Source organism: Trachurus japonicus, chromosome 4 (genome assembly GCF_045865225.1).
Source record: "Trachurus japonicus isolate A0001 chromosome 4, Traja_1.0".
NCBI lineage: Eukaryota > Metazoa > Chordata > Actinopteri > Carangiformes > Carangidae > Trachurus > Trachurus japonicus.
The window spans coordinates 21,383,173-21,395,910 of NC_140910.1; the positions used below are offsets into that span (position 1 = coordinate 21,383,173).

The following is a 12,738-nucleotide window of genomic DNA, read 5'->3' on the forward strand; positions in this document are numbered from 1 at the left end:
GTATGTCTGAGAGGTGTAACGTTAGTGTTATTTGTGTACAAACCAGAGATTGTCTGCAATTACTATATCAATATACATTACTTAGCTATGTAATTTTTCTCTACTAAATGCAAAATTTTGCATTAGCAACATGGTGTCCTTGTGCACCTGATGGTCAACAATCAATAAGAGCAATCTGTCCTAAAAATAATTTAAGAAATGAGAATTTGCGCTGTAGTTCTAGCCAGCATATTGTTACTGAATTCCCCAACCAGGTGGACAAACACAACTTCCTAAATCCGATCTCTACAGTAGAACTGCCAAGAAAGGATTCAAAACTAATACTTTTCCCAAGTTATCAAATATATTTATTTCTATTGCACATTTCAAAGGTAGGTTTACAAGTTTAGCTACATCATAAAATTACTGTAGCTACACAATAAAATTAACTAGAAGCAGAAAAAATACATGGAAATTAAGTGTTCAACAAAACAAAGAAAATGAGGAAAGTGCACAAATAATTGAGTTAATGTTGTAATAACAGTACCAAGGTGGCACTTGAGGTAAGTTGCAGTGTCTTTAACTGCCCTGACTTAGGGATAGGAAAATGGCACAACAATTTTGTCAGGCTATAGGAGATTACACTTCTCACAAACACCAAACAGATCTGAAATCTTTGTTTGCACAAATAGCCTACATTATTGCTTTGAAAGTAACAAAATCATCAACATAAGAACATCACTTTTCTCTAATGGAGGACATCCTACAATAAAGTACAGAATAACCTAAACGTTTTAGTAGAGGAGGAGGAACGAACTAAACATTTTAATTATTGCTAAACAAAAAATTGTCATGTTTAATACAATTTTTACTTTAACTTAATGTGTAGCTTTTGTGTAACTTGGAGTATGAAACCTGATCATCTCCATGAACGTCTCCCCGTACATTTTAGGGTTCACTGGGATGCAGTCAAGAAAGACACATGGACCAGTACGTGTTTGTCAATTCATAGGTGAAAACCCTGGTCCCTAAACTAAGAAAATTTGACCAAAGGAAAGGCAAGGATCATGATTTTCCCTTCCTCTATAGTCCCCTGACTGAAACATTTCCCCTCTCATTAGAGCTGCTCAACATGACTCTGGAGGCGAATCTCCCAGGGGTGAATGTGTGCAACTAGAACGTAGTTAGAACTAGTGTGTAACAATAAGAGTGCATGTTGTGAAAATCCTCTCCAGCGTGAAAAAAGTAGTGGTAGGCCAATTGGAAAAACCACTGAGTCTTGCCCATCAGCTGTAAGGTGTCTCCGGTGTGGTGGATCCTGGACAGAGCTGCCTGGCAGGGACCGGACAGCACTCAGAGCTCAGGGAGGATGACAGGAAGTGGACACGACAAGCCAAGTCGTCCAGGAAATCCTTTTGTAGCTTTGTTATTGCGTGAGAAAGCACAACGGGCAGAGACTGCACACTGAGAAGGAGGGAATCCAGTTTCTCTTCCAGAGCTACGATCCTCCTGTCCAGCTCCTCGCTCCGATGCTGCAGCTCCGACACCAGGTCATACATCATGTTCTGAGTCTGAAAACAGTGAGGAGGACAAATCACACAACTGACTTTATAGTAGGCTATGCTGCGGTTGCTTGAGGAGAGGTCACAATAGGCCCTAAAGATGATTTGTCACATTAGAATTGAGACATTATTGCATTTATAGTAGGAGCTGTTGACCCCCAGTGGGTCCACACCAAAATGAGATGATACACCATGTGACAAAAAATGTGCCCTCCATCTTACAGTGGACATCGGCCTTGTTTGGGGCACCTCAATGGGGCTGGGACTTTTCAGCCCACAGTGGCCTCACAGTGAACCCAGAGAGCTTGTTTGTGGAGGGAGACTGTGTCTATTGTGTAGTAGGCCTATGGGTAAAGTAACCTCCTAAAAGGATGGTAAAGTGATGAAGTGAAGTGCAATGGAAATATGATTTTCACTTGAAAGGTACAGACCTTGGCAAGGTCAGCAACTGTATTGGCCTGGTCAGTCAGTTTCCTTTGCTCCATTTTGACTCTTCGCAATCTATGATTGAAAACCAGAAACCAAAGGAAAAATTAAATGTTGAGCACAGTTTGTCCTCATAACAACTAAAGTCTGTCTTAACCTACGTACTGTAAATAAAATAGATAAAAACCTCTCCCCTACCTACAATATCTATAAAGTGTGGTGGTGCACTCCCTGGTGACAGTGTGTGTGTACCTACTCGTGGATGGCTTGCAGGAATTTACGCTGATGGTGGCGTACTTTGGCACGGTCAATTTTCTTGACCAGCTTGGTGTTTTTGTAGATGAGCCACGTCTCCCTCAGGACATTCGCAGCCGTGTTTTTTATCTGGAGGAGAAATGTCACACAGATGAGACGACAGGACTAGAATTTACATGGTGCAGGCAATATTTGTGTCCTGCACTTTGTTTTATCTCCACTGTAAAACTGGAGACATACTCCCCATGCTTTATTCTTTGTCTGCAAAATATTGTGTAATAACTTTATCATTTTATCATTTTTTGTATATTTATATAGATACAGATAGGTATGCTTATATATTTATTGAGCCCCTCTATTTATGGAGCACTTTCCGTGTTTTTGTAGAGCAATGCTCGCAATTTCAATCTGCTGCGCATCTTTGATGTTTCTGCAGAATGACAAAACAGAGAATCTCAAATCTTTAGTCTTGACATAGGCAAAACCTAAACTTACTCAGTGAGGCCAAAGAAGACAAAATTGTGTTTCAGTTCTGTACAGTTACTTTTGAGAAATACTGTGCATTATATTTGCATCTTGTGAAGTGACCTTTTTGTAGAGTTGGGTATCCATCATGAAATTATGGACATGCTTCTCGGCTCTGGTGAGTTCTGACTTCCTTGCAACAACGGCAACAACCAAAGCTGTACAGCCCGCTCCCTGAAGTGAAAAGCAGTGATTAGTGATATTGTGGCATTCTGTAATAAAGGGCATTATGAAAGCAATTTCAAAACAAACAGGCTTTATACAGTGAGATTGATGTAAAAGTAAAGTTTTCAAGTTCCAATTTGAAACTGAATGACCACCCTTTGATTTTTTTTTTTTTTGTCCATACAGTTTTCTTTAATTGTATGCAAACTCAATATTGATGATTAATTTTAAGGCTAAAAGCTGTGTTGTTGTACGTAATTTGTCTAGTTGGTTGATATGCTGTTGTCGTTTTCTTTTCTTTCTTTCTTTTTTTTTTTTTTTTACAGATTTTCCCCTTCCTGTATGGAGGTATTGTATCATTATATGTCTCACCATAATTCCTGTTAACAGGCAAACTCCTTTTCCGCAGTATGTATGAGGGACCATGTCTCCATAGCCGATCGATAGGAAGGTGATGGAGATTAACCACATTGCTCCAAGGAAGGTACTGGTTACTTCCTGTGCATCGTGATACCTGGTAAGACACGGATGCAAAAGCAATTCATATAAAAACAAAGAGAAGATGTGTCACACCAAAAAAGTATTCATGATGGTTGGTGTCTTAAATTAATAACTGTCATTTGAATTAGGTGTTATTTACACAAACTACTGATGATAGTGAAGTTATTAAAATGGTCACTGAGGAGAGGAAAGAAAAGAAAGAGTGAGAAGTGAAACGGTCTTTGCTGATACCTCTCACATACACGCACAGTCCACGCAGCAATGATCCAACAGGACACACTGAAAACCAGCAGGACAGTGCCAGGGCAAATGGTCATCAGAGTCTTCATCACAAAACGAGTGTCAAAGTTGATTTTGTTGAGCGCCCCGATACTGCGGGAGGAAGCATCTGTGAATAGTTTGCTGTGAAGCAGCATGACCCGGCCAATGAGGTAGAGGCGCAGGAACATGGGCACCGAGAGAATGATATCGACGTCAGCATCCGCTACTGAGGCTGTGTAGCTGAAGGCCAGTCGAGCCGTCCAGGTGAATATGTACTGGCCCGGGATTGGATGGATGGCACAAACCAGGAGCTCAAACACAACAAAGAGAATCCGCTCTAAGGTCATAGCAATCCTCCAATCGTCTGCCCCGTTGTCCACCATGAAAAGCTGTAGAAGAGATCAGAACAAACAATGTAAAGTAGCTGATGATGTAACATTCGAGAACAGCTATAATTTTATTGTAGGTCAAAGTTGAGTTTATACATACAAAAACTCCCAGCACTTGCTTTGCATGGGACTTACAAACTTTTTTGAGGTATGTTCGCAAGATGAATCAAATAATAAGGTTACCAATCATAAAAAGACCTTGGGTTATTTACTAAAATGGGTTTCTATTCATTCATCTGCCTACCTGGATTTCCCTTGCATGGTACATCACAATGAGTCCTAGAAGTATAGCAGTAGAAAGGCTGATCAGGCCTTTCAGTACATATGAATATATGGATTCCTGTGAACAATAGAAACAACAACATGAGCGTGGAGAGAGCAGTCTGTTGTAAAGACACAAGTGAGCACAGTAGAAAAAAACAATGGGAATGTAGCCCTGACACATTCATATTCATGTTAGTCAGTCTGTCAGTAGCTAGCGAGTGTTGACTTTTCTTGGCTGCATTGTTGTCAGAACACAATACAAAGATACCTAAAATGAGTCTGAAGAGCACTACCTTGTCGTAATATCCCCTTGAAAGCTCTGTCTCAATCACCATGACAATAATGCCAAACATCCCACAGACCAATGCATAGTCACTCAATTGTTTGCGCTTCCCAAAAAGAGCTCTTCTTTGACCCAGGCGGTAGCTAATGTCTTTCGTCTTCTTCTGAGGTACGCAGCCTTCCTCCCTGGTAGAGTTTTCACTGTTGGCTTTACTGGAGTCTTCTCTAATGACTTTGGAGAAAGCATCTTCGAGTATGGCACTGTGAAGAAGCTGAAGAGGCTGTTGGCTTGAGTGAAGATCTCCGAGACTGGATATTATGGTGCCATGGCTGCTCAGAGGTCGCACTGCATCCCCGTTTACCGTGTCACTGGTCTCTAAGTTGTCAGACTGTAGGGGACTGTGTTTGAGGAAGGAGAGTTTCGATCCACTGAGCTGCTGAGAGTCAGTCTGCAAGCAAGACAGTCAGTACATATTATTTAAAAAATAATACATATTTACAAGATGTTGTCTTATACAAATTGATAAGACAACATACCTGAGAGAAACTATAAACAGTATATCAACAGAAACAGGGCTATCTAATAAAGACACTGATTGCTCCAGTAGAGAAATGAAAAAAACAAAAAACAAATCCAGTACCTGACTGTGTCGCTGTCTAGTTCTCTCGTCACTTAAATCATGGTTCTCAAGCGAACTATACTGGCTGAACGAGAAGGACTGGACACTTCTGTTACTGGCTGGTGTCGACGACCTCTTCACCCTCGGAGCATTGCTCGCGGGGTTGTACGGGAGGTGACGACACTTGGCAGCAACCGAGGGATCCCCAGACGACTTGCAGGCTTCATCGCCAGTCATGGAGCTGTGAGAGTCTTGCTTTTGCCGTTGCTGAACTAACAGCGGTTCTTTGCCGAATAGCTCTCTCCAATTCACGTCTGCGCTGACGGCGGGTTGAGGCCATTGGGGAAGCTTCTGATTTGTCTCGGCACATTCGACAGAGTTCAGCGGGATGTTGAACAGATTTGTACGGATTGCTTGGATGCTGTCCTTGGGTTTAAAATGATTGCAAGAGTGCTGCTGCGAAAGCTCTTTCCGACCTTCTTGGTCAGCGCCCTGAGGCATGAAATTATCTTGTGGATGGTTTGTGGCAAGTTTGGAAGGATCCCTATGGTTGGTTTGCTGCGGTAAAACCTGGCAAGAGGTTGAACCTTGGGTGCTTTGAGAGAACGACTGGTTGTACGGTAAAGATGAAAGGTTCTTCTTGTGTGCAACTCTGGGCAGGCAGTCTTTCACTGCACTATGTTTTGATTGCGAGTGAAAAGTAGAAGCTTCAGAGTGCTGGTGTGCATCAGGACAGGTACAACCACATCTGTCGCTGTGGTTCGGATCTCCTACATTGGTCCCTGCTCTTTCTGCTGAAGGTGAACCATCTCCTACTCTGCTAACCTGGCCACAAAGCAGAAGCCAGTCCTGATCGCTCAGCTGTGATAAGGTTAGGTTTTGGGATTTTAACGGCGACATCTGGGCTGAAACTCTTGGAGGGCTGATTCCATTCGCTCTTTCGTGGGGTGAAGATGAAACGCAGCACAGACTCGTCTCCTGTGGGGCTGAAGATGCTTCAACTGAGGTTCCAGCGTATCGATCATGCTTCCCATCGGGGGTCTTTGTCGGAGGGGGTGGACCTCCCGCGGTGCAGTGCTCCCGATCGCTGTCGTGGAAGACTTCGCCCGTTGAGTCAAGACGTCGTGTTGCGTTCGTGGGTTTCACCAGAATCAGCCTCATGGCATCACTGCAGAGCTGAAATGAGATCACAAACAGATCCTGTCATTGGAAAAAGACTGCGAGGAGAATGACATGCAAGAAAAATGTTCGAATCACGGTTGCAGCGAGACGAGTATAAAAAAAACAACAAGAAACAAATGTCATTTCAAAATAAGTCTTTTAAAACTATTTTGCCTCCATAATGGCCACGTTTCACAATCAAAAACAGCAAATATTTCACACACTTGTGTTTACACAGAGTATTCATTCAAAGCAAAACCATCATTGTTTCAAAAGCAATGATTTGGTGAGTCTGAAATGCTCAGCTGGTAATGAATGTGAATTACTCTGTCAAAAGCAGATGGCCCCCCTCTAATGTTTCTGTGTTGTGCATAGAAATCAGAAACACTCAGAGAAAATTACACAGATCAGTTTCACTCATCATTTAACGAGGACAGAGAAAAGGAATCCATAATGAGTGTCATTGCTCTTAAGTCTTAAATTACTACCAACAAGTGTTCGGGAAGTGAAAAGTATGTTGTGTAGATTAAAAAAAAAAAAGGAAAAACATTTTGTAACAAATATAATGTTTTAGCTTTTAAAGTTGTGTTTTTTTTTTTGACATTACATTCAAAAAAGTTCAAAACTGATACACATATGATCATTTATAGAAAAGCATTGTAAGCAAAGTCCTCCCTCATTGATCATTCAACTGCTGCAACTCACTAAATTGTAACATTTCTGCATGAAGGTGGGAAAATTATCATCTTGCACATAAAGACATGAGCCATCACTCTAATAGTTTATCTCAATGTGTTTTTAGAACTTGATTATTGCTTCACATTGGTAAAAAATTGTAATTAACCTAATGATTCTATACTATATATAATACCAGTTGTTTTATTTTGGACTTAAGCCTTGCTACTGCAATTCAATGCATGTACAAAATTATCTTTACAATGACTGAAAATGAATCCCAGAGGAAAATCTTACCTTCTTCTGCCATATGTTGTTTTCTCCAAACTTTAAGAAGCAGGTCACAGATAGGAAGTGCTTGCTGTTTACAGAACAGAGGTGGTAAGAAAAGCCGCCTAAGTGGGTGGTGGACAGCGGCTTGCCTCCTCCCAGTACGAGCACTTGATAAAGGAGCTTTGGAGACGCTTTCCTTTGAAAGTAATGATTAGAATTCAACATGAAGAAAGAAAAGGGCAGCAGCAGCTGGCCTGGAAAGGGGTTGCCATGCAAATGGACAGAGAGTGGGAGGGTGCAGCCACAGGTTAGGATGCAGGAAAACAAAAACCTGTAACATCAGACCAGGGTGTTAAGGCGGAACATCACACGTATGAGCTCAAAGAAATCCCTGTAAAGTGGGTGTGATTGGTTGGTAGCGGAAAGAAAGGGAAATGGTTGCTTTCAATACAAAATGGAAAATAAAAGGTCAGTTGAACTTGTCATTAAAGCTCTGTATTTCAAAGGTCTTCACAGGGTCTCTTATCTCCTCCGCCACAAGAGCCTGGCTGGACAAAAGTGTCTATTTTAAAATCTGGTTCTGAATGAATCAATCCAGTGAGGGCAAGGCCTCATCAGACGTGTCCCAGAAGATCTAAGAGTGTAATTGCAAGAGAAATTTTGCAGCAACTGCATGAAAAGAAACATTTAAACACACCAATTTAGGCATCAGGAGTGCTGTTGTTTATTTGACCAACTACTTACCAACGTTTTTTTTTGTTACTGTTCCAAAATAAAAAACCTGCAAACATGACACAGATCTGGTGCCTGACAATGTGAATGTATGTTACACTAAAAACAGTTTGCTTGTTTTTCTGTACAGCCAAAAATTAGGGCAGTGATCCAGCAATCAATTGTGTTTTGATTGTTGTTTTTTTCACTGGCTACACATTTTTCTTGCATGAGAGCTCTGTTGTGTGTTGAGCCCCATTTCCCAAACACAACGGAAGCTAAATTATATTCGTTACTACATTGTTTTAACATCCTCTATCTTTATATAACTTATAATTAGACTGTTTTGCCCTGTTTTCTCTGTGCCTGCTGTCTCTCCACCTGGCATCACACAAACTTACAAAGCCTGCAGCCTGCTGCCTCAGCAGCTCAGTATATCAATAGTAATGTTGCTGCGCTGGAGAAAACCTTTGTGACCAGCAGTGACCAGTGGGTCACAGTCCAAAACAAGCAGAAGGTATTCCCCATGAGAAGTTTCATTTTGTTGCTACAATTAACTGCATTAAAGTTAAAGTTGTGTTGTTCCTATCAGAGACATTTCTTCACATAGCAGTTATAAGTCTGTCTTATTTTACAGATTTGTGACTATTGGCTCAAACAAAAGTTGCATCCACAGCAGTAACAGAGCTCTTAATGATCTGATCATAACCGTGTTTAATCCCAACTTCAATCTCACCAGCCCACCAGTTTTGTGAAAGGATAGGAATTAAAAGCAATGGTTGGCTAAAGGCCAAGGCATCTGGTGGAGGAGATAAGGGAGGCCAGTCAGCTACTGTTTGACGTCTGGAGATGTTTTTTTGTTGTTGTTTTTTCTTCTTCTAGCCCTAACCCTTACAAAGAGAACACATTGATCTATGGTAAGGACATGAAGTCCTCATGCCCATTTTAGATTGTTTTACTATACCATAAATAAATATTTTGGAGCAGATGTCCACCTGTAAAAGCAGCACCTTTTCTTCATCTTTCCAGTTGGTGCAGACTGGTTATAAAGCAATAAAGTGACAACTTCTGCTTTTAAAGTAGCTACACCAGTGCTCTTGACAGTATTTGATGTTAATAGTTCTCCTTCACATTTACATTTTACAGGAAGCCAGATTCAATCCAAAAACTAATCAAGGCTGAGGACAATAACTTCAACTACTGGAGGGGAACCCATCAGCTCAGTATTTTATCTGAAAACCCACTTGTGTCAACACTTTTAACTTCGGCCTCTACCGTTAACGTTGCCCGTTATATGACGCAATAGCACCAAGTTAGGAGCAATAGCACAAGTAGATTTGCAAAACCCAACCTATGTGGAAGAGATCTGGCTGTTCCCTTATTATTCTTCTGCTATCAGGGCAAAAACACTCTGCTTGTTCACAGTCTTTTCAGGCAGCGCTGTTGTATGTCCCCTGTGTGATTGCACAATCCATACCTGCATCAAAAACTCACCATTTTTAGAGTGTAGGTTGCTAGTTCGGAGGTTGTTGTAAAAGGCAGAGGAAACTGCTGTCTGCAGTTGCAATCTTACAGTATACCCACAGCCTCCACCCAGTGAGTCAGACTACAGTACAAGCAAGTCTCATTTTATGTTTGCTGCAATTAGCAAACTTTTGTCAAGACCAGTGCGCCTCTTTGACACATAACTGATGGACATGACAACATAAATATAGATCGATATTTGATCTCTGTTCCCACTTCCATTGAACTAAATGTTGTCCTTTAAAATTGTCATTGTAACCCATTGAGTATATGTTGACAGAATATGCATATCTGAGTTAATTCAGAGCTAGACTAATAATATTTAAGCAAAGAAATAGATTAATCACAAAAGTAAATCAAAATGTGAGTAATTTCCAGCCACAGATATTTTAAATTTACCATAAACAACTTCCCACGTTGAAAAGTTGAGTTTGACCTCCATCATCTTAACAATAACAGTACGCAATGAATTTAGGTACGTGCCTGCTAACAAGGAAGGAGTCTTGCAACAAAAGGTGTTGATGATCGAGGGGTGAACTTTAATAAGTTACTCTCAAAACATCGGATCTCCCACCTCCCCGGAAGTGCTTAAAAAAAAAGGTCTTAATTAAATTCATTAGATGTTAAGATGCCTCATGGGAGGCCATGTGCACAGACACGATGATCAGTTGTGATGCTGTTTGGGGGTTGGGGCGGGGGGGTGGGTGAGCTTCTCCTTGCAAGTGAATGGAACAATAAAGTAGAGTCCTCTAGTGCTGGGGAGATCGTTTCTGAGCAGGAAGCGGTGAAGTTCTCGTCAGCAACGCCCTTTTTTCATTTTTAGATGAAATTACTCAACTTTTCCTAATGAAAATCCAATGAATCAATCTTCCAGTTTTCAAATGGTGTTAATCGGAGTGCATTCACTTTGTGTTGTAGTTGGTAAAGCGTTGGTTCAGGGGGTTTTCTGGTGACTTCATCCACTCCTTTTTCAACTGCTGCTTCAGCTGGGACAATCTCATGTTGGGGTTCTCCTTTTTTAGGCGCGGCATGTTGACCTCCTCGTAGGCAAGAAACGCTGCTTTCATCCTCCGCTCTGGATGGCGATCCAGGTCCTCAGGCCCCGTGCTAGGAGACAGGGACACAGGGTTGAGTAAATTGTGTTTACTCTACCCACTTCATATCTGGTGTTTCATTTAAATCAACAGTGCAAACAAACAGCTGGTACCTAAGCACAGCAATGGCATCCTCTATTGTTCTGGCCTCCTCTGTTCCTTCCTCAGGAATTATTCTGTTCACGTTCTCCTCCAGTGGAGTCTCCAGGTGGCTCTTTTCTGTGGGGAACATTCATTCAAAACACGTCAAAGGTTATATCATAGTGTAAGGCAATTTGCAGTCTGATTTTATCTGATTTCCACTGAGGGTGCGTTTTTATTCTAACCGTCAAACGTTAATCAACATCTTCACCCCGAACCTCACCTTTCGGTTTGAGCTCCTCCCCTGGCTGCAGTTGCTCATTCAGAAGCGTCTCCTCGATCTGAGCACGAGTCATTTTTCCTGCGGCTGCAGCCTCCCTTTGAGCTCTGCCTTTAATCCTGGCATTCTCCTCATCCAGGAGTCGCTGGTTTTCTTTTTTCCTCTCCAGGAGTTCCACTCTCTTCTTCTCCTTGTCATCCTGCAGAAATATGTCTTGTCAGGTTGACAGCTCTTTTCTTTCATGATTTTCTTTCTTTCCAGGTACGACCATTTTATCAGCGATTCTGCTATTTTCATTTCTGTGTTTGTACAGATATTATGAATTAAGCCACACCAATAAAACTGGCATCAAATCATTATACTCACCAGGATATGCACCACAAAATACTTATGAAATTATATATTTTTTAAAACAATACCCATCTGGAGAGACACCTCACCTTTCTCTGCTCTTTTTTGAGAACATGTTTGTCAGTTTCCTGCCACATAGCATCTTCTTCCTCCTTCTTCTTTCGGGCGTCTGCCACTGCCTTAGCCTCAGCCTTGCGGGCTCTGGCTGTGGCCGCCTTGGAGTTCTCGCCCTGGAACTTCTTTGGCATCCCAACAGCTGCTATTCAGCTGAGAAAGACAAGAGTGAAAGGAGACTTCTCAGGAATACTGCCCAATAATGACCAAGCTCATTTCATCATTAGAATGAACTAAAGCTGAAACATTTTTTAACAATCTAGTAACAAACAAAAAAAATGGTTTCAAGCTTCTCTTTCATACCTTTTGCACTTTAACTCAAACAAAACAGAAGACAGTTGCCATTGGTATATTTCTGTCCACTATTGTGACAATTCAAAGGCCACATGATTGTCAGAAAAAAACATCAATGAGATTAATCGATGATGAAACTAAGCATTAATTGCATTTCAAGTAAGTCAAATACCTCCAGTGGTTCAAAACCCTACCTTTAATTTGCCAAAGTAGTGTTTCTCTCCCACACATACATACCAACTCGTCAAAACCGAGTGTTTAAGTTACATCATGAGATATTTATCTAAATTAATTCCGCATAACGTTATGAATAAAAAACAATTATTGTTTTCCTACATAGCTACCATGACTGGGGATCTAGAGTTAGAAATGGGAGTTCGCAAACAAATAGACGAAGAAAACACAGCCACAGAGGAGGTTAACTTTATCAAACCTGAATCTGTAAAGCTACACAAACGGCTGCAGCTCTGCTTGTCAGTTGTGTTAGCTAGTTAGCTTTAGCTGCCTGGTGTTAGCCTGGTAAACAAGGCAGATTAGCCTTTCAACGAGCTGCATATTCCCCTATCTAAGTACGCCGATTTTTAGCGAAGATTAGGACGATCACAATTCACACATGTCGTAGCATAAACATGGTTTCATACCAGTAGGAGAGGAAAAACAGGTCGTAAATAGACGACTGTTGTTCCGAAGAGGCATCTGCCACCTCCTCTCTGAAACCACCGCGCACTGCGATGACGTATCGAGTCTGATGGCGTTACGTTACTGTGCCGCTCAGTGAGTTTCACTTTAAAACATTTCACTTGTCGGATGAAAACAAAAGTTTGAGCTCTGCAGCCTAATAGATAAACGCTACTTGGTCGTAAAACTTCACACGTGCATCTAAATGTAAATAAATGAGAAATGTTTAATTATTTATTCAAATAGATAATGTTACAAGACCTAGTTGCCTGG

The 12,738-nt window shown here is 41.3% G+C and overlaps 2 protein-coding genes across 6 annotated transcripts; both read right to left on the reverse strand.

The window, feature by feature from the left end:
* Positions 1-955: 955 nt before the first annotated feature.
* Positions 956-8,012, reverse strand: kcnn1b (potassium intermediate/small conductance calcium-activated channel, subfamily N, member 1b). Of its 5 annotated transcripts, none has more exons than XM_085774653.1 (10): positions 7,363-7,998; positions 5,251-6,405; positions 4,690-5,058; positions 4,308-4,403; positions 3,645-4,063; positions 3,285-3,426; positions 2,811-2,921; positions 2,224-2,351; positions 1,973-2,042; positions 956-1,550 (listed from the first exon to the last, which is right to left on the reverse strand). In XM_085774653.1, exons 1-10 carry the CDS (start codon positions 7,561-7,563, stop codon positions 1,266-1,268), a joined length of 2,976 nt encoding a protein of 991 aa, XP_085630779.1. In that variant the 5' UTR covers positions 7,564-7,998; the 3' UTR covers positions 956-1,265. The 5 variants fall into 5 exon arrangements, with proteins under 5 accessions (XP_085630779.1, XP_085630778.1, XP_085630781.1 ...); XM_085774652.1 differs by having other exon boundaries at positions 957-1,550; positions 4,621-5,058; positions 7,363-7,996; XM_085774655.1 differs by having other exon boundaries at positions 1,382-1,550; positions 2,265-2,351; positions 4,621-5,058; positions 7,363-8,009.
* Positions 8,013-10,091: 2,079 nt separating this feature from the next.
* On the reverse strand, positions 10,092-12,499 carry ccdc124 (coiled-coil domain containing 124). The gene is made up of 5 exons (XM_085774658.1): positions 12,429-12,499; positions 11,469-11,646; positions 11,032-11,227; positions 10,781-10,886; positions 10,092-10,680 (listed from the first exon to the last, which is right to left on the reverse strand). The coding sequence occupies exons 2-5, from the start codon at positions 11,625-11,627 to the stop codon at positions 10,476-10,478; spliced, it is 666 nt and encodes a 221-aa protein (XP_085630784.1). The 5' UTR covers positions 11,628-11,646; positions 12,429-12,499; the 3' UTR covers positions 10,092-10,475.
* Between the last annotated feature and the right edge of the window lie 239 nt (positions 12,500-12,738).